General features: G+C 24.0%; 1 protein-coding gene across 1 annotated transcript in view; it reads right to left on the bottom strand.

Moving 5' to 3' along the window:
- The window catches only part of LOC113560623 (LHFPL tetraspan subfamily member 1 protein-like), a 223,693-nt gene that overhangs the window by 77,067 nt on the left and 122,319 nt on the right, over positions 1-24,307 (bottom strand). The window contains exon 3 of the mRNA XM_026966612.1: positions 11,999-12,114. Coding sequence (XP_026822413.1) covers positions 11,999-12,114 — 116 coding nt within the window. The remainder of the gene's footprint in view (positions 1-11,998; positions 12,115-24,307) is intronic.

Here is a 24,307-nt window from a genome sequence, read left to right as displayed (position 1 = left end):
AATATTTTTTTAATTTGAATTTGATTTATAAATTATCAACCATTTTATACTTATATTAAATTATAGTTGTTTACATCAGAATAAAAAAGTAGGTATGTATTTAAAAATAAAAATTTTGAACCAACTTTTTTTTTTAGTTTTATATATTATAAAAAAGTGGGCAAGTATCTATGTAACCATTGTAAACATACCGTTTACAGTAGTTTTAGAGTATGCTTTGTTAGTTGTCATTGAATAAGTCACATTTATTTTATTATAGGCGTGTTAAATTTGGATTTAATAAAAAAATATTGTAAACGAATAATATTTCTAAGCGAAAATAGTTAGTACATCACTTTCTAACAATTAAATATCGTATAAACTAAGTTTGTTATAAATTTAAAATATAATAATTTATTTTACTATTCGCAATACGGTATAAATAAGCAAAACCTCGTTTAAAAATAATTTAAATATTTTGAGAATGTATGAATTGTGTATGTGAACTGCATATATAGTACTATATAATATAGCATATAAAAATGTCAAGCCCTCAAAAATGTATTTGAATTCCAAGTTGAGGTTAGTTATTAAATATCTAGGTTAGTACAAGTTTGAATTTAAAATGTTAAAAATTTAAAACATCCTTGTTTTTTTATATTCTTAAGATTTTTTAGTTCCTATTTTGTTTTTGTATTTCCCGATTAAATAAGAAAATTACTGTGATTTATTTTGTGGTATTGCAATAATTAATTGTATTCGTTATTTTAAAATTAATAAAAAATTGTAAATAAAACGTATATAATATAGGTATAGTAGGTATAGACAAAAAAATAATTACTGTACACAATTAGGTATATGTAAGAGTTCACAGACGACAGAGAGTATCATTAAAAATGTTCTTGATAAGACTTGGTTACGAATTTTAAATTCGATATAAGTAATTACCATAAAAAACATGCGTGGTATATATTAACGATTAATAATCTATTTTATTTTTGAAACTAATAACTTTGAAAAAATACATCATATTCTAGTTAATGAACACGAACAACAAGTGACAGTTGATGTATACGTATCCTAAAGTTGGAGGAAATATATTTAAATTATTGTTTAAAATTTTTAATTTCTTAAAACTATTCAATAATATCTCCCTCTCCCTATATAAATAAATAAAAAATACAGAATCTAGCATAATTGTAACAAGATAAGAATTTTAGTTTTTTTACTACCATTCAAGAATAAGAACCAGATACAATTATTTAGTATTAGATGATCAATAAAAAAAAAAAAGGAAAGTACTCAAGATTTTTTTTGCGGAAAAAAAACGATGAAAATATATAAAGAGACATTAAAAGTATGACTTGTTCAGAAATGAATATATTTTATAATATTCAAAGTTAAAACTTTAAAATTCAGCGAATGGTAACATAGTTTTTGATTCATCGAGTTATCCCCTTGGCCCATATACTTTGTGTGTAATATTTCATCATTTTATTAAAACTTATGATTAATGTTATGCTTTAAAATATTTTAAAACATCAACATGCAGAAAAAAATAATAATAATGAGCGTATTGAATATAGTATGTACAATTTATAATTTAATTTCCTTAAAAATAAAAAAAAATATGGTTATGCAATAACAAAAAATCTTGATTTTGATTTTAATAAGGGATACTATACAACTATTATAGTCATAGAGTACCATTTAAGACTGACTTTTATACTTAATTTTTTCAGAATACTTTATATATACTACTCTTTTTTTCTGTACATGCTTGTTGCTTAGTATACGCAATTCGAGTCAGTTAAGCGCGCAACTAAATCTTTGGGGTGGTACGATGTAGTTTTCAGCGTGATTAACTTCCATAGATGAGTAGTAGGAGTGCAGTTGGACGTAGGTTATGAATTATTAATATTTATTACAATTGTGAGTATAGTCATGAATTGTCTACAAATATAAGAATTTAAAATATTTGTGTATTAAAATTAAAATTATTATTTTGATATTATCGTGTGACGTTAATAAATGACCATATTATATGGGCTATGGCCATGTAGTATTTAGCGATTGTCGGTTAGACTGTTAGAGAACAACTAACATCGTTAACGCCGTCAAGGTCTAAAGTTGGGGTCGTTGGGAGGGTCCAGTGAGCACCAATATTGCTCCTCCCACCATTTGTGTCACTATCGAGTGATCGTGCCTGCCGTAATATATGTTGGCTTCCTTTTAGCCCGCATTGGAAAAAAGACCTGTCGTCGCCACTGATTTTATGTCTATGATTAAAAAGCAAAGAAAATCCTAATTTAATTCTATAATTTATGATAATATATTATATACCTATTTAATAATGAATAGTATACAATATGTATCATATATTATGTGATATGTGATAAAATAAACAATTTAAAAAAAGATTTTTACTGCAAAAATTAATAAAATATAAAATAGTTAATGCTTATTGTGTGATGTCTATTAGTTGATGTTGCGTATATATATAATAGTTAATGTTATTATTTTTTTTTATTTATAAGATATTATTATTGTTTTTCTATACAAAAGATTATTTATTATTATTATTATAATTATATAACGAAAATAATATTATAATTATGTTTTAAAAATATTATCTTAATAATATCATAAAATCATATTTATTATTGTAATCTTTTTAAAATAATATTTGTATTGACATGGAATAATAATATATTAATAACATTATGATTGTCATGCTATCTACATGTTTAATAAAAATGTTATTTTCGAGTATTAAATAATTTATTTAATGAATTTCAAACCAAAATTAGAAGAAAGTAGATAACCGTTCAGTCGTCTAATAGTAAATTTCGAATGTACGTTGTCATTGAAAAGAAAATCACTGTAATGTTTGTGTTAAATTAAAATTTAATAATACATAATTTCATACCAAAAACAATATGAGCAAAGACAGTCTGTTTTTCTATATTTATATTTATTTTATTTATTTATTTATTTATTTATTTATTTATACATTATAAACGGGTAGGTACCCTTTGGTAATAATAGTACAGAAAGTGTAAGATTCAATATGACAAAATAAGAGTTAACAATGTTAGGATAAATAATAATAGAATACGAACACAATAAAATAAAATAGTAATAATATTGAATAATAAATAATTAATAATTTATGACATGAATTAATTTATAACATTTAATATTAACAAATAGGTTAACAGTTAAAACAAATTTTAACTTCAATATTTACCTTTATCATAATAATAATAATAAATATGGTATTTAATTTATTGCTAGACTTAAACCTAAGTATACATTTTTTTAAATAAATCACGTGACATAAAGAAGAAATCTATGTGATCAGTTATGACATTACATAATGAGAGAGCTCTAGGGGAAAAAGATGCGGAACTGTAGTTGTTTTTGTAAAATGGTATACGTATGAAACAAATTCGGTTTTCTTAAATAGCGATTTGGTGTGATAAAACCAATCATAGATAGCAGTTCCGGGGAATCAACAAGACCGTTCAGTAAATCAAATAAAAACATAATATCTGCAATATTCCTTCTTAGGTTACAACTTGTAACTCCGAAAACCGAGTTTTGAAAACTGAATGTAATAGGTATATTCAATTTAAAACATATAAGTTTTAAAAATTTATATTGAACTTTTTCAATGGCCTCTTTAAATTAAGAATAACTTGGAGACCAGACTACAGAGCCAAATTCAGTGTGAGATCTAATAAGAGAAAAGAATAATGTTTTAAATGTATAAGGATTTTTAAAATTTTTTGTACTTCTATTAATGAACCCTAACATTTTAAAGGCTTTTTTAATTATGGTATTAACATGTATCGAAAAAGAGAAATTGCTTTCGATAACAATTCCTAGGTCTCTAACAAAATTGACACGCGTTATGACACTGTTATCATTTTTATAATTATGAGAAATTGCATTATATAATCGAGAAAAAGTAATAACACTACATTTACTAATATTGACATTCAAGTAATTTATTTTACTATTAGTAATACGGTATTCTGAATTATTTTTTACAAATATAATGTACAGTTATTTGTTTTCGTGTTAAAAAAAAAAAAAAAGAAAAGAAATAAGGAAATTGTTTGATGAAGAATCGTTATTTTACGCGTGAATATATTATTTCGTCAAAATTTAAACTTCAGCGCTCATAAAATAAATTTGTGGAGTCACGATTAACTTTTTTTTTTTTAATTTCAACAATAAAATTTATGAGAAACCTTGTATTACATTTTCAAACATTTATAGTGAGGAATATTAAAAAGTGTAATTACAAAATAATTTGAAAATTTTCATAGTTTTTACGAATTTCGTCGACATTTTAACTTTAAACATGTGTGTTTTTAGTTTTTTTTTTTTTTTTAATTGATAAATAAATAAATTATGAGGAATATTGTTTCCAATTTCGAATACCGTTGATTAATTGAAATATTATTTTTATCAAAATGTATAAAAGAGTCAACAATATTATATTGTATCATTTTAAATTGAAAATTAAAGTTTGAATGTTTATTGAAAATTTCAATTATTTATACGGTTTTGTCAAATATGTATTAGTTTTGCATAAAAATTTTTAATATTAATTCCTTATTTTTTTTTTCCTGTTGAGCACTAAGAAATTTTTAATTTTAACGCTCCAATGGAATATAAAATGTAGTCAAATACGAATCATTGAATAGTGGGAAATCGATGGGCACGGATTATAAATAAATTATAATAACATACTATCTAAGAACTCGCAGTGACACAAAATTGAATAGGCCAACTCTATATCGATGGCAAATCGTTTTACAAACAGCCCTACAAGTACCTGGAATGCGCTGTAGACGCACGATTGAACCGGGGATACCGGGATGTTTGAAAAGTAAAGAAAAAGGTTACAAATCAAAAAGAAAATGTGAAAAATGTACGAATCGTTTGGCGGAGATGCAAGTAGTTAACAATCAAAACAAACGTCCCTCGCGTACGTATCCATTAGAGCAGTAAGACCGAGACGGGGACAACAATCGTATAGCGTAACGTTGTGTTGTTCGTGTCCGACCTCGATGTAGCATAAAAGTGCAAAACATAGTTTCACACGCGGGGTACATTTGTATACAATTGTTTTATTACAGAACCAGTTATTATATTATACCTGATGCACAAGAACGACGATATGTATATACACACACATATAAATATAAAAGTTGCCATAAAGTTATGGTGCGTAAATCTGCGTTATGTAATAATTACTCGTCGCATCGTACTTATTTAATGATCGTTAATAGTATAACATGGCACGGCTACGGCGGTAGGTGCTCGGTGAGTCCGCGGCGAGCCGGTCAGTGTAAAAAAAAAAACAACACGAATTTCACTGTTTGTACGGTGTATTTTTATTGATGATAAACGACGGTACACAATTGCTAGTCGTTAGATGTCACTGTGTCAGGCGTTGACGACATAAAAGAGAATACACAATAATTATGCTTTACGCGGCCTTACGACTAGGTGACGTTGTCGCCGTCATCGGTAAGACGGTTCACGCAAGAGAGCGAGACAGTCGGCGGCCGGAACTCGTCCGGACCGACTTGTCTTCCCGTCCCACACTGTGCTTACGTAGCGCGGGGGAAGAGTCGACGGTGTCGCGTCGTCGTTGCCCGTGGTGGCGGTTGATAAGGCGTAGACCGGTCGCTACGGTACTGCCTGTGCTTTGTACCGGCGACCGTTGCGTACCGTGTCAAATACCTATATGTGTTGTTCTTACATATTTTACATGATACCGTAGTTTCTGAGTTTTCGATCAACACATTGTAAGTATGATAAATTGCTTAAACACGAAAATGCCTTTGTACTAATAATACCTATTATATTACATAATATCAAGGACGTATTATTTAACACAAGAATCGTATTCAAACGATAATAACGAATTAATAATATGGTTATATATATATATATATATATATATATTATAATAATAAGAGTTGACTGGTATCTTTAAAACCAGTACCGTAGGCGATAAAAAGAAAATATCGATTTTAAATCGATATCAACAATTTCGCAAGGCCATTTGAATAAAAATGACATACCATGGTATTTTGCAAGACCTCTAGCTGCAATATATTTTTTCCAAAGGATAACGAGTGAACGGCAAAAAATAAACTACTACAAACCCATTTAGTTTTATTAGAGTGTGCTACATATTGATAAATGACGCATTCGTTTGGACTTATCTAGAGGCTTTTGGGTAAGGGAAATTGAAAAATAAACTGAAACTGTTACTGGTTAAAGTATAATACTGAAAAATGTTCGGAATTGAAAACGTGTTTTTCACACAAAATACACTTTACGCGTGTTCTTAAAATCAAATGTGTTAGTTTTTTATTTTTATTGACTCATCAATTCAATAATTTTGAATACTAGCAATATACTGTTAAACAAATAGATAGAAATTGACTTTATCGATTTATCAAGCTGGTAAAATATTTTTGGAGATACAATACATTTTATTAAATTTGTTTTAAGTAATAAAATATATTGATGTCGTTGAATCATTTGCGAATTAGGTAGGGTGGTGTTTTTGATGAGTGACTCTTCCGAGGTAGGTATGTTCAACAATTCCATACCGAGAAAAATTCGTTGCAAGCATTCCTCAACAAGAATTTACGATGTAAATGACAATATTAATTCGTGAAAAATATTAATACAATGTCATGATCATGTAATGAAACAATATTTTATTGAAATTATATTATGTTATAAATAATTTTAAATTGTTTGGATAATATTATTATACTTCAGCGAACAATATTAATAAGGTTTCGTAAAGTCCATGTTTTCCTGGATACATTAAAAAAATATAAAATAACAAAATGTGGGTTAAAAAACGTTCAGGGTTAATTCAGGTGTACAATGTGTTAATTAAAAAAAAAAAAGGTAACATATTAAAATAATGTCAGACTAATGATGTTTTGACGTACAACGGATGTTGAGTATACAAGCCATAAATACAATGTATCGAATTATAGTACAAAAACGTGAGTATACATATAATATTATGTTCAATATTCAATAATAATAATGATAGAAATATAATACACATATTGTATAAATTATAAAAAAAAGTATGTTTTAAGTCTTTTTAACAACCAAAAAATAACAGTAATACAAATTAGTAAAATAATTAACTGAAAAATGTGGGTATTATTTTCGATGAAATACATTCTAATTTAAAACATAATCTAGGAATACTTCATCCGCGGACATTCTTTATAGTATAAAATACACAGTTAGAAATAAAGTACTATCTATATTAAATTATTTCAGATAGAAAAAAAAAATAATAATAATAATACCTATATATTTAATCAAAATGATATTATGCATTTTACAAAGCTGAAATATAAATTATTATCCAATTGCAATATATCAACGGCAAGAGATAACCGACCCATTGGAGTGCCACTAATGGGTGTCTCCTTAACAAAGCCAATCACGCCCATTATCCATTAATATCGTAGATCAAAATATATTATTCATACTGTAAATTGTATGTATATAGACGGTTTATACCTTAATTTAAAATACCAAGAAGTATATACTTCGATATTATGTTTGTAATGCATTGCTACTATTCACTCGATGAATACAACCATAGTATAATAACGTTAAGACGGTGAGTATAAAGTTTAACTTTGAAAAACTTTATTATAATTTTTTTTTGGATTGCACATTTATACATTTTTTAAATTATTTTTTTTTAACGTTTGCCACCAGAGGCTGATAATAAACATGACATTTTTATCACACCACGATTTCTGTAGAATATCCAATGGGAATAATATACCCATTTTTGGCGTTGCTGTATATCAACTTTCAAGTGATAGCGACTTTTTAATATTATTTTGTAGTACATATTTGTTAGTATTTTAACAAACCGCTTAGTCCTTTGGATAATCGTGTCGTAAATTTTACTTGGAGTATTGCTTAACTAGTTTATATTATATTCGTATTATAAGTATAATACAAATCTGGAAAATTAACCATTACAGTCACTCAGTTTTTAGTAATATTAAAATTAATTAAAACTGTGCTAATGACTCATATCTACAATAACCATGGTTAGAACCTAACTAGATATAGGAGTGTTTAAAGGGTTATAAGTACCGTATTATGTTTATTTTATCTTGTTTATTTTTGTCTTTATCCATTTAGTATAATTTTATATTCTGTTGAATGATTTGTATGATTATATATTTATTTTTAATTCAAAACCACTCATTGTCTCTAAATGACACTATGTTTGTAAACAATCGACACCACTGCTTATTGAGAATTTATTATAACTGTTTATATGTGAAACAGTATTATTTCATACCCTCTCTTTTCTGGGACTGTGTTTTAAATTTTTAATTGGTATTGGTATATCTCTTACACTATATATTTTACATAGGATCGTAATAATACCAAAATTAAATAACGGTGTAAAAATATAATAATATGGTAATTTAATAGTTGATCGTCACCGTCTATATTACCAGAATTAACTTGATTCTTAAAATTGTATCGTACTATCACAAAAATCAATGGTCTTTTAAATAATTATTTAACGAATTTAATAAAAACAATAATAGTATTGTGCATTGTTCATATTAACATTTTAGAGACATTAACTACCTACATTTGTAATATTAAATACATAAATAAATATGTTACAATAATAATGCGATTCTGAGGTTCTGTTAAGCTTAGTAAAAATAATAAATATTATTATTAGCTATTTTCAAATTAATTGCATTGTCAGTATTGTATTATATCATACATTTTAACAGACCAATGAATTGATTATTGTGTTATTTTAAACTTATTATAATTGATATTTTACAAGTAATAATAACTAATATTAGTTTATACAACATCAAAAAAAGTATCTAACTTAAAAATGATTAAGTTATGTCACATTTTTTAAATTAATTAGGAATCACATTTTGAAGTGTAAAAAACCCATAATTAAATCGATTAACCATTTATTGGTATTATTTATTAAACTGTCATGGTGAAAATAATAAAACAATTAACCTTATATTCATTTAAATCTTAAACATTTATTTATAATCAATAATGTTTAAAATTAAATAAAAATTTAAAATACAAGATAATTCATTTTTTTTTTTTGTTGAAAATATCTATGTATATAATCTTTTCAAAGTGAATAAACTGAGAAGCAATTTAAACTTTAAAGTGAACAAATAACTATAGAATATTTTTAGACTTTATACTGCCTATATACTTATAATATTATATTATACTGATGCTAACAAAAAAAAAAAGAAAAAAAAGAAAGTATTTTGGTGGTTCAATTTTTATTTAGAAAATTATCTTTTATAATATTTTATATTTTGTTAACAATATATATATATATATAAAATAGTATATTATAATTAGTTATTGTTTTAGGGTTATATTTTTTTATATTTATTTTATAAATTGTAGTTACTGCAGATTTCATCTTATTTTTAATCATCATTTTGATTTTAGGATTCGGCCTATTATGCTTATATTAATGAAATATTTTTATACTAAAAAAAAGTAACATTATCCAAAACACTAGTTATTCAAAAACGCCTAAAATGTTAAATTACAAATTATAAACAGATTAACAAATTATAATAAACAGAATTAAGTCAAATGTTTCGATTGAATGCTATCGCAGTACACTAGACAATGCGAAAAGACGAGACCTTTCTATTCACTTATTTCATGATTCAATAGGTGCGCCCTAGGCATGTGCAAAATAATTTATAAGGGCGAGAAACAGTGTGAGCATTTTAAAATTTTCACATAATGAATTTTTATAAATATTTTTATTTAAGATTTTATTTATTTCATATTTATAAAATTATTCCGTGCCAATTTTATTAATAACTATAAATTTATAAATTTATCTTTATCAATTCATATAATATAATAAGTCGGTTTAGCGAGTTTACCAAGTGATTTGAATGCAACCGTTTAGATTATACCACTTTATCAGAATTGGCTATAATAAATCAGAATATTCGTTAAGTAAGTACGACAAAATCAAAAAATTATGATATTAAGCATTTTCAAAGAAATTTTAACTAAAAAGTTATTTTATCTACCCTTTTAAGAATATTGTAAAATTCAAAACTTTCTATTTATTCCTATTTATTAAACTATGCAAGAACATGATACTAATTTTAAACAAAATTGTTCAACATATTATAGTTAAAAATTATAATTACACGCTATTTATTCAGAAATAATCAAACTATATGTAAAACTTTAAATTAATGTGTATATTATAAAGTTGTTATACTAGCTATATTCATGGAGCCATACATAACTACAGAAGTTTTAGAATTTAAAAATAAATAATAATATTATAATAGTTACGTGAAAAAAATATATAACAATACTTGAAATTTAGATTCCACGTAAAAGATATTTTTTAATTTTTTTTCTTTCAGTTATTATTTTTATTATTTTTATTTTAAGAATAATTTACAATATGTAATTATTTAACACAATTAATAATTGGAGGTACTACTATAATAAATAATATAAATAAAAAAAATAACACATGGACATACAATGGTTAATGAGGAAAGTAATTCATTGCGATGACACTCTTTAATCTTTATGGTAGGTATGCTTATTTAACACAAACTATATAATATAATACACAAGAATATTTATTTAATAATGAATAAAATAAAATTTTAGTATCATCAAGTTTCTTGTATTAACTCATTAATTAATTTTTAGTATTACGGTTTAAAGTTTCAATATTTGTACGTCTATTAAATTAGTTATTTTGTATTACAAATACGACTACAGTAACTTTTGTACGTATGTGTTTTTACATTTTAAATTTTGCTATAATATAATTTTCACATTAATTTTACAATGTTGGGTATTTCAGCTGAACAACTATTTTTTTGAGCAGTCCGATACCGCATTTTCTATGATAGTATTCATTATTATTAAAATAATTCACTATTTGTTAAGAAAAATATTATCTGCGAGTATTCAACGCACCATTCATATTATTATATTGTTTTGTTATATTATTGTATAATCTATATGATAAAATAAGGCAGTGTTATAGATTTCTATAAAAAGATTTCCGTTTGATAATTTTCAAATTATATGAACTGTATGTGCAAATAAAATTACATATAATGAAATAATTTGAAGTTTAAAACTATTGAAAAAATAAATAAATAAAAATGACAAAAAAAAAAGTTATCAATCATTTCAACACTAATATAATATTAATCTATTTTATTGCATTTTAAATTGTTTATGTCATTATTATTATAATTATTACAAGGAATTAAATTTAATTTAAATAAATTATATGTTATTATATTATGTATTTTTTTAAAATAACTATCCATGAATATATGTATTGAGTACCCACAGAAAAACAAATAACAAGCAAACGTTATATAACATTTTTTTTTTCGTTCGGCCGACGCTGAAGCTTTAATAATCTCAGTACAATTTTTATTAACCAAAGTTTATCTAAGCTGATAGTCGACTACCTATATAATATCTATATCGATGGGATCGTTAATCCCATCTGGATTAAAATGGCAAAGTGTTATAATTTAGAGACCAAAGAATAGAAATAATATCTCGGTGAAGTGACGTCGTCAGGACCTACGAATGGATAATATTATGACTAATGAATTTAACCGTCACTAGAAAGTCTATCAGAGCGACAGTTGAAACTTTGAAAATGCAAATTCTGTCGTACCCTGTTTCAAGAAACATACATTTGTCTATTATGTTAAACTATTATTGTTGTAAAACTCGCATGGATGCCACAGATGTTGTCATATATGAGACATGTTGTTCATTGTACCTACCTACTGTTAAATGTGTTGCATTCGTTCTAACAATATATTTTACTCCACACGCATAGTTTGTAAAAATAAAAATAAAATTATATTTAATTTAAATCGTTACTTACTTGGCGTATCGGCCGCACTCGTGTACAAGCGCCACAGTGCCGTCTGACATGAGTCTGGGGTAGTTACACCTTCGGAACGAGCTGAAGTAAGCGTCAGCTTTGTCCATTAATCGACCCTATAAATAAATAATACAATAATTTTCTAGTGTCCCATAAAATAATATATCACGAGTCGTGATTAAAAAATGTGTTGTATAATCAATCAAAATAACGAAATATAAAGTGTGAAGAATATAAATCAAGTATCAATAAAATTGTACTATGAGTACATTTATGAGAATATATTATGTTAAAGTATTATATTTAGAAAAAAAAATCATAAACTAAATTAATTCATTTTTCTGCACAAACATAATATGTTTGATCAATATAATTTTTATTATATTTAAATATTGATTAAATTCGTTTTTAAAAAGTTAGTTATATTGAAGTGGTTTAAATTCAAATTCTATAATACGTACATTGTATAACAGTCAATTATTTGCTATCGCAATTATCGATATGTGTTCTCTGGGTTTTGTTGATTTCACAGTAATTAGATGATATGGTAAGGGATATTAATAAATAAATGTTATCAAATTATTATAATATGCAAAATTAAAATATCAAAATAAAATTAAAAATGTATTTAATTTTTTACTTCACTACTACTTCAGAAATACAGTTTATTTGGTTATAAGACTTATTTTGTGCTACTCTCAAAGTGAGTCTTATCAGCAATATCCACTCTCATTATTTGTATTATATTATATTTATGTACAATATACATATTAAATAGTTTGATAACAGTATTAGAAACGCTGGTTAATTAAGCTATAGTGAATATAATCAAATGTACAATTTCGTCCTTTTAATATAATTCACTGTATGCTTTAGGACAGTAAGGTTAAGTGTATAAACTATCCGAATAAAATCAGTGTAAATAAATAGGTACATGATAATATATATTTTATATTCATACATCCGGGTTTTAAAGAACAAAATTAACCCTGATATTATCTTGGCGTACACGTATTTTTAATTTCTTAATACCCATGGATTATGGGTATCTATACATGTATTTTTAATATCCGCGGAGAACCTTAAACCCTAAATTTTAAATGAGTTCGATTAAAATTCTAGATGATGTATATATGATACAATATGAACTATTGATAAAAAAAAAAATATAATACTTAGTAGATTTTAATAATTTATCTAAAAAACAAACTGAAAATAAATTACTTTTCTGTTGTATTAGTACCTATAAACCTATTACTTGATTCAGTTTATTTCTTTGAAGTAAATAATACATGATTTAATCATATTTGAAAAAAACGTTACTGAATATTAAAACAAAATAACAATGCTCAGTAGTTAACATATACTCATTTCACATAATATTGACTCTAAAAACAGTGAGACGTTAAAGGCTCAATAAAAATGAGTAAGTAACTCTTAAAACTAAAAAAAAAAAAAAATCAGTCATGATATCTCGGTTAAGTATTATCTCCTGCATACCTTCGATGAACATATTGTCAAAAAATACTAAAATATTCAAATATATTTAGCATGAATAGCTGTTGACTATAATAATATTGTATATTATCGATATTACAAAAATGTACGAAATAAGATAAGTTAAAAAATGATTTATAATGAAATTTGGTTAGTTTAAGATTACAACTTTAGATACACTTTTGTTTTGTATTATCAATTTATTTTACTAGCTTCACATATTTTCATCACAGATTTTGTAGATTATTACTAGGTTTCTTAGACATAAATTTGTCAAGTTTAAATTGAAAAATATTTTTTAAAACCTCCGACTATTATATTATAGTCTAAGAGGTAGGTGTTGAAAGCATTTTTTTTATTGTGTTTTATACATAGGTATACGAAATTTTTATTATTTGACTTTCTATATGAAAGTAAACATTTTATAACTATAATTTCCTAATATTTAACATCAAGACTAAAAATATTTATAATTATTATCGCTGAGATAATAATTGACATAAGAATCAACCAAAACGAAAATTTATGTCACCAACTATCTGTTAGCTACACTTATATGTACGATATAATAAAAAAATTTTAAATGTATTTATAATTATGTTATGAAAAATTCCAATTGTTTTTTGTTTTCACAAAAATTATATTTTTAAACAAAGATATTTTGTTTTTGTTTATTGATATATTTTTTAAAAATATTCATTTGTCATTGTCATAGTTAAAATATATTTAAAAAACAAAATAATGTTTACACATAACAAATTTATTAAAACAAAAACAATAAGTAGACAAAATTCCCTCAAAGTGAAAACACTATTCAAAAACATTGTAAACGCTTTTGTTTTATAAATGTCTCATAAAAAATAACGTAAAGTGTAAGCATAATGAATTCTCCAAAGTAAAAAATAAAAATAATTATGATTTCATTATTGTTAACTTTAAAAAACGGTAAAATGGTTTTTATTTTTATCTTATAAGTTATATTCTGTCGTCCAAAAGCCAGGAAAAGTAATTTCTTTAACTTTTGTTGTTTTCCTTTTAAAAACATCTGGCAGTAAGCGGAGTAACCATAAATATATAAATATACATAGTTTTTCATAAAAAAAATTAACTGTTCTAAAGTTTATTGACACCCAAAGTTTAGTAAAAAAAAGAACACTTTCAAAAATTACTGTAACAAGAAGAAACAAAACACTATAAAATAAATACCTTAATTGTTCGTTTTTACATTTACAACATACATTATTATATTAAAATTAATATTTATTTTAATATCTTATGATATGATCTACGATTTTAAGTAAATCATAACTGGGTGATTAATTGTTTTCTTTAATCAGATGTAAATATTTTATAACTATTCGTTTTGACAGAGAATTTTTTACAACAGTTAAAATAAATTGTTTTATCATTATAATTGTACTTTTTAGATTTTCTAATTTTGTTATATAAATTACTTTAAGAATTTGAAAAAAAACATATTATATAACAATAGTTTTTAGTAATCATCAAATATTACATTTTTCTGTAACTTATACTCATTATTTAGATACTGAGTATCAATATGAAATTTGAAAGTTTTCTAAATCCTTTTATTCATTCATTGAAAACCAAGTGAAATATTAAAACAATTAAAACATATTGGTGTCTTTTTTGTATTATAATTTATAATTTAAGCGAATTTCCATTTTTCTCGTGTACATATCATAGGTATATAATTATAATGTTTTTTTGGTAAACGGTTATTCATGCGTATTACTTTCATTTTATTTAAAAACAGATAATCAAGCAAATCGAGATAAGAGTTCAAAAAGCATTCTGATATATTTTTTAGCTTTTTCTTTACATATAAAGTCCTCGAAAAAAAAAAAATCATACACTTAAACCATATGAAGTGTCCAATATATTGCATATTACAATAAACATAGAATTTTGCGGTCACCACAGTTTTTACGTTGGATAAAACTGTATTTTTCATCACTTCGAGATTCAGTCACGTACTCATTGTTGAGAAAACAAACAAACGTTTTTGTTCTGTGTATAGAAATATAGCAGTAGTAAGGCCACTTATAAGTAGATATTATGTACCGTATAACCGTCGCCATCGGTGGGCGTCGGTAAAACACCAATGGCTTACTTGTCTTATTTATAACGGAGTGTAAATATTTTTCTGACATTATTATGAGTTTAAGCAGAACAAAAGGTAGAAAGCAAATAACAAGTAATAGGTTTCCAAGTAGAAACCCAAAAACAATAGTGAAGTGACAATAACTTAGATCTCCAGTAATTAGAATTTCCTTCTACCTTATAATATTTTAGTAAATTATAATATTTGCTGATAATTTAAAAGTTATTAAGCCATATTTTAGAATACAGTAATGTTTTAATCCATGTATTGTTTAAACTAACACAACTATTATAAATTATTAAGGCTACGTCCTACACGATTCGAAAATTAGATATATTGGTGTGTAGTGCTGAGAGTTGAAATTATAAGACAATTTATCTGAATAATAAAAATATATCTTTTATTTTACCTAGATAAATATGGTTTAAGTTATCTAATGTTTCTCAGATGATAAAACCCAAATCTAGATATATTTGATTTAAGACGCAAAAAAAATAAAAATAAATACATTTAAATAATGATTTAAAAATTTTGATTTTTAATAAACCATTTCGAATAATAAAGGATTCTGAGATGACTTTTTATATATTTAAATGTTAATTTAAGTATAAAAACGCGCAAATTTGGAAGTAAATGAAAATTTTTCATCAAAAATCTAAACAATAATGCTTTCAACAACGTTATTATTTCATTTGCAAAGAAATGTAGTTATTTTATGTTTTAGATAATAATTAACTTTATTTTATAATATTTAAATATTTTGTATGGTATTGTATAGTATAAACACAGAAATAATATTTTTTAACCGGTCATTATTATTACTATATAATATACTATTAATTATTTTAATCAACATACTTGTGTGATTACCATTTTCATGATCACATTTAATCATCGTTGGAAAACAAATAACATAATTTAATAATGATATTTTAATAATTTAGGTTCAGTATCATTAATATTTTTGTTTAATGTACGGTTATTCGATATTATAAGGTTTATTGAAAAATACTTATGAAAAGACAGTAAAATATAGTATTTTATTTTCTGATAATTATTTAATATAAATTTGCGTTCATCAAACGAAAGCTATAGATTAAAACACGTCATCTTACTAAAGTTAATATTTATTAGTCTCAAGGGGTTTATTCTTATTGCGATTTTTTTTACAAAAAAAGTAAACAAAAAAAATAAAATATTATGCATTTTTCATAAGTATCTTAAAATTGTCGAATGAACACATAATAGTTTTCGTTGTTCTAAACCAAATTCATTTTTTGCTTATGATCCACAACAACAAATATATTAAACCACTAGAATAAGACATTACTCCGTATTGATAAAAATTTAGTTTGTATATGATAATGAACCGTCAAAAATGATTATGATAAACAAAAATATACAATCTACAAAATATGAATATTTTGTAATATTTAAAACCCCTCCCACTCCACCACCACCAAAAAAATCATTATATCAACAAACATTTTGAAAATATAAAGACAGTTAGAATAACTAAGTAATTACACTCCAACTGTATTCGTATTACTTATTTTTTTCGTAATAAAAGTTTTATTAAAGTATCTCAATCAAGAAAAAAAATACATTTATTATTTTTGTATTTATTGCAAATTTTGTTTGATAACAATTATGAGTAAAACAACTACCAAATTCAACACCAATATAATCTAAAATCTATCTAGTAAAAATTACTTGTTTTGAAATAGTTATTGTTGTTTATGTTTTTTTTAATTTTTTTTTTTTTTTTATTATTAAATATCAATTTTTACTGAAGACTGATAAAAAGTGGAATACTATGTGTTTTTTTTCTATTAGTGGAGGAAAATATTTTAAATTTTGAAGAGTACATCGAAGTATTTCAAAAGAAACAATAGATGTGTTATGGTGACTATACTATTAGGATTAATTTAAGAGGAAATTTTAAATTTCACAGTTTTTGAAATCGTTACTGTGGGGTGTAGAGAGCAGGTTTATTATATAAAGAGTCGATATTATTTTCTAATATTTATTCACAGATATAAATTTACAAGTTAAGTAAAAAAAATACTTGTTCTATACACAATAATTGTTTAATGTACAAAAATTAGTTGAAAATTAAAATTGCAAGCTTATAAAAAATATTATAAATAGAATATTATTAATATCAAGAACATTTTTTTTTCTTTTGTACATCTTAAGGTAATGTAAAAATATATTACTAAAACGATTAACATGTTGTTTTACTATATTGTATTATATTTATCCATTAAACATATCTTACTTTATTAATTATTATAAACACTAAATGGTACTTTATTTTGATTTATTTACTTTATTTAAATAATATATATATATATAAGAATTGGAGTTTTTTTAAATAATATATATATATAATTTAGTAAAAGTTCATCAAATAAAATAAGGTCCAACTTGGTAAGTTCTTAACAGCATTAACTTTAATAAAAATTAAGATTTAACAATTATGTTCTAAATAAGTTTTTAAATTACTATTTAAGTGTTAGAAAGTGACTACGCAAAAAAAAAAAACTACCTGTTCGTATTACAACCTGATATAAATATCAAAATTAAAAAAGTTACAGTTGAAGTTTCGATATAATATATATATTCTTTAATATTCTATATTATTATATTTATTTAAATTATTATAAATGAATAAATAGATAAGTTGAATATATTTATGTAAAAATCATACATGGATTAAAAATTATATTTATATGATAAATTAATGTATTCATTAAACTGTTTTAGTTCTATTTCAAGTGTATTATTCTTCTACATAGTGTGAGTGTAAGTCACTGTATTAATACTTAATAGGTTACATTTGATCAATGTCATAATACAAATATAAGCAACTTTTGATAATTTTTTTTTTAATATTTTAATTTTGAGTTTTTAGTTTTACTTCTCGGTTTACAGAAAGTTATTATTAAAAATAGCTATAAAAAAATTACAAGTTTTAAGTATTTAAGTTTGAAAATTTATTTGGCAAAAATAGTAGGAACAAATTAAAAAATCGATTTATCTTAATGAGAATCAAAATGAACCTTACATTTAACTGATATTGTGTAAGGTTTTTCTATAACTATTGACTAGAAATAAAATCTAAAAAGTTAATTTTAATTTATTTATAGAAATATAAACAATAAAAATAATAAACTGTAGAAACTTAAGTATATGGTTATAATAATAATAATAATTAATGTTTATTTCCAAAATAAAGAATTATAATTATTAATAAACATTTAAAATACAATTAATACACATATATATATATATATATATATATTAATTATTAATATAACTATGAGAAAATTATTTTACCTATCTTAAATAGAATTAATTAATTCTAAGTAAAAAAAAAAAAATAAGAAGAATGTAAAATATCAGCCAATGGCTACGTTGTCGAGGCTTATTTCTATGTAGCTATAATAATATAATTATATTGATATATTACACGATTAAAATCGTAGACTTTTTAATTATGTTGTAATTTATTACATAATTTAAACTTTCTTAATTTTATATAAAAGTGTGGTTATATTCAAAGAATTAAATACCTATCAAATTGTTTATTTCAATGCATTTAAATAACCATTTTTTAAATAAATGAGTATTTACAAAGTATTTTATCAGTTAAATAAGTTGTAAATTTAACAACAATTTTAAAACTAATTAATGTTGATAGTATTATCAATGTCCAAGTATATAATCCCATTATTATGATTTGTTTAACATATTCAACTAATTTTTTATGGTTATTTATAGGCGTATAAAAAATAATGTATTTATAGGAGTTACGGTTTTAATGCATTATAAAAGAATAAAAGATATGACCGATTAAATTTCTAAAACGGATCCATTATATTATTATTATATGTCTGGGTAAAATGACCATCCCTATATCCACGCAAAACAATTGCAATCCTGGGTCAGTAATAACCAATTTCTACTGTCTCCGGTGAAAATCACATTAACCATTAGTATTTGGGTGGGAGTTGTGACTGGGAAGATAACAATAAAGAAGGGATGCCGGTGGCCGTAAATAAAAGTCCGGGGCTATATCAGATGACAGGAAATCTCCAAGACCAAACCTCTTAAGTACTCGGTTATTGTTTTTCTTGTTTCGTTATGGGTCGCATTGGAGGAAATCTATTTCTCGTTTTGTTCTACCCCATATCCTATCCACCTTTGTAATAGCGTCGAGAAATATATTTGTTCGTTATATATAATACGCGAATCATTGACGTGCATTGGTGTTGGCGACTATAATAATATTTGTAATTGTGCGAAAGTCATATTTGATATTATACTCCTTATTTTAATATGCATGATATGAAAAATAAATAAAATAAAATATTATTAATTTAATCAAAATGTATAAAAATCATTATCGCTATAATAGATTATCTATAATAATGTAGAACATTAGTATTTCTAACCTAAAAATATACATAATAATATATTTAATATACCTATGTAAATTGTACTCCATTTATTACCCTATTTTACTATATTTGTACTTGAACGAAAAAAAATTATATATTTTGGGATAATTTATGTGCTTTGAATTATATCTAACGGATGTAAAGACTTTAGAATTTTACCCTTAATTATTATCAATGAACATTAATTAAATTTCATACTTGTCATTATGGAACATACAAAAGGACCCAGACCGGTCTATATTAATATGAAGTTACTGGTTTAATTGTATTCAAAGACCCAATTGTTCCCCAGGCTTTTGGAACTGCTGCAAATATTTTATTTGGAAATTTAAGTATTCTGCTCACCATCTGATATTAATTCTGTACCCGGAACGATGCACAGCATATACTCCAACACCCGAATATAAGCATAAAACATATCACGCCATTTCTGATCAGTCAAATTGTAATAAGTAATTATTTAATTAATTGATTTTTGTTATTTAATTAGTTATAATTATGTTATAACTAATTTAAATTATAACAATTTATTATAAGGAACAACAATATCATGTCGAAGAGCTAGACTATGAACAGAAGTAATAATAAAACTAGTATTGACAAAATATATTTGTATTTATTTGTTTATTTTTTTGATGCTTTGAATAGTCAGAATTAAAATATTGATCTAAATAATTTTAAAAACTAAATGTAAACACTTCGATTAAACTATAAAAAAACTACGAAGAGTAAACATAATATAGTTCATCCTATTTCATAGTAATCGAATATTATCACTACGAATTTGATTCATAACTATAAATATTATGCTATTTACACGATAATCAAATACTTTTTTTTCGGAAAAATAAATAATTTAACTCGTAACCAGAATATAATATAAGATAAAAAAATTACTTTTATTATTGTTTATAAAAATATACAGGTATTCCATAAGCATTTTATAATATACATATATTACGGCACAATTGCTCATTATACGAACTCAAAACAATGTTTCCCTCAAATATACTCACTATTTATCAAATAATATCTCTTAGAACTCCACTTTCAATTTTACACACTTAAATGTAATAGTTAAAAACGCAAGCATTACCTAGGGCAGTATTCAATTTTCTATTATTTACTATGTGTTCATCTCTGACCAACATACCAAATCAAATACATCAGTAGCCGATTATGTTGATGACAAGGCGTTAATATCAATTAATGCTAATCCTTATACAGCTTTTACTAATCTACAAAATCAACTTGGCAGTAAGGAAAGGCTGACTTACGAGATGGCGGTTTAAAGTAAATCAAAATAAATAAACAACCTCTACTTTCAAATATTTCCTATGTTCTTATGTTACTTTCTAAGAAAACCTAACCCCCAATTTAATAACAGTAAAATATCTTGATAGCATTTCCAAACCAGCGTTTAACTTGGTCTCAAAACATTAAATATAAGATACTTTCTTTAAATAACCATCTGTGCATACTTAAAACTATTTTGTGATAATAATAAACACACTTATCCCATTAAAATTAAACAACTTCTTATGGATATAAAAAACTTTTGAAACCAATTAGGACTTATGATTATGGACTTTGGTCGTCGGGAACACAAAAAAAGCAAATACATATGAAATTCAATTTTTTTTTAATCGTCGATCTAAGAGTCTAAGACAAATTTAATCCAATTAACTTCTTATGAAACTTAATATTAGACACTTGTCTACAATTCATAAACTCTAGCATATTAATATGCTACATGATTCTTTAAAATATTATATAGTTGTTTATTATATTATTTAAATCTACTTATTCAAAATTTATTATCTTTATCAATTCCTGGTAATCCTTGTACACGCCTAAAGCGTAGATTGTTTATTCATCAGTTGTTTGTGTTTTTTTCTATCATGTTTTTTATTCACTTATTATATATATTGATTGTTTCAATTTGGTAAAGGTATTATGTTGCTTATATTATGTATAGGTATTATACAAAAATAAAAAAAATATTCAATTAATCATAATATATAATATTTGAATTTATTACAGTTCTTTTCTACGAAGTATTACAGTATTTAAATAAAATATATGTACTAAAATTATAAAAAAGATCTTATTAAAATATTAATATGGATACGTTAAATCAAAAATAAATTATATAATATATGAAGGTTTATAAAATCATAAAAAAATATTTGCCTTTAAATTATTTGATTGCCTGAAAAAAAATCAATCAATAACTTAAATTATTTTATCAAATTATAATAATATTGTGATTAAATATTATTATGTACATACTATATAATATTATGCTTATTATATGCAATAAATGCATAATATTTAATAGAGTTATTTTTATTTCTAAAAGTATTCCATTAATTACATTTTAAACTAATGAATGGTTAGGTACAAATCAAAACATTTTAGTAGTCCTATACAATTTCTTAAACCATTGAAAAGCCTTGACAATATACTAAAATACGTGTCGACCTGCAGTTCAACAAAATTTAAAATTAGAATTTTAAGGAAAACTTGAAAGTTAAAACGATTGTATTTTATTTTAATATTAAAAAAATATATTTTAAATGCTTTCATTATGAATACATTTTTTTAAAAACTATGTAATAAATTACAAATTTTAGATAGCATTCTTGATTGTTGACTCAAAAGTAAACAGTTTTCATTAAAACATACATAATCTACAAACCTAATCTAACGATACTTAAAACTAGGGTTTTTTTAATAACTATATGAATAATTTAATACTCTATTTTTTATTTTTTTTCAGTAGATATAAAGGAAAGTGTAATCTAAAATAATGCTCTTATTGTTGTTAAATTTCATCATTTTAGTTTTAAAAAAAAATTACTTTTTAATAATATTTGTATATAATTTAAATAAACAAATATAAAAAAAAAAATTATACGCATGCTACATTAAACAATCATTAAATTATTTTAAATAAATTTAATGTAGGTATTGTTCGTAATGTTTGAAGTTTTTAGAAAAATATCTTTAGTTTATAAATCTAAAATCAAACTTATTACGAATTACCTATAAAATTGTATTCAAAATCGACCTCCTGACTACGAGAAACTTCTGACTATTGTCTTATAAAATTGAATACAATTTATCTGCGCATTTAATACAACTTAAAATTTTACTAAAAATGTACATAAGGTAATCAACATAAATTAACACATATTATACGTCATAATACGTATTATGTCCATTATGTGACTATAATAATAACATAATATTGTATTATTGTTATACTACCTATATTATATTTATGAATATTTCATCAATTATTCGTATGTTTTACAATCAGTGAATCATTCGGTTTGAAATATTCTTGTTAGAAATATAGAACGACCAGGTTAATAAATTGATAGAGAGTATATGAGCTGTTTTCCTTTAGATTAATCATCGCTATGTGCTAACGCGTCAAAACCATGCATAAGTCTCAACTACCTTGTATACCACCCAGTCACATATTCTGTAGTACAATTATAAGACACTTTTACTCTTCTCGCCCTTTTTACCAAGAACTTGGTTTTTGTGGTTATTAACACTACAAATTAAAAAGTGAAAACAAGAACATATTAAATTAATATTAACAAAGGCACCCATTTGATTTTTATTATTGTGTCTTTAAAAACGAATACACTAAGTTATTTTCGATTTCAAAGGTAAACTCCATTATCGTGTTTTATTTTTATAATAATGTTACTTAAAACAAATTACAGAAGGAAAAAAATAATTCCATTAAAAGTTATTTTATTTTTTTTAAAAATAACTATTTAGATTTATATTTATACAATTTTAGTAAACCATATACAAAATGTTTGTGAATTTAAATTAAGTGTTGTGTTTTAATTCCTTGGAGATTTATGTTCTTTAACAAATCATTGTGTTGTATATTCATTGTCTTGTTACTAATTTTGTACCTTTTTAAAAACTTCATAATTGCCATGTTCTACAGTCTTATCTTAAACTGTCCTTTTCGTAATTCAAACGGCCAATTTTCAATTTACACAAATGTCTTTATAACAAAATTTTATGAATCACGTTTCGCAGGATTTTCAAAGAACTGAAATATTTCTGAACTATATCATTTTCCCTCGAAGTGCTTCTAAGTACAAAGTCCTTTATTTAAACACATATTTTCTTTGCATTAACACATGTTTTGACATGTGCTATAATTATCGCATTAATTTTCATAAA

This window comes from Rhopalosiphum maidis, chromosome 1 (assembly GCF_003676215.2).
Source record: "Rhopalosiphum maidis isolate BTI-1 chromosome 1, ASM367621v3, whole genome shotgun sequence".
In the NCBI taxonomy this organism is placed as follows: domain Eukaryota; kingdom Metazoa; phylum Arthropoda; class Insecta; order Hemiptera; family Aphididae; genus Rhopalosiphum; species Rhopalosiphum maidis.
This window is presented reverse-complemented; position numbering and strand designations above follow the sequence as displayed.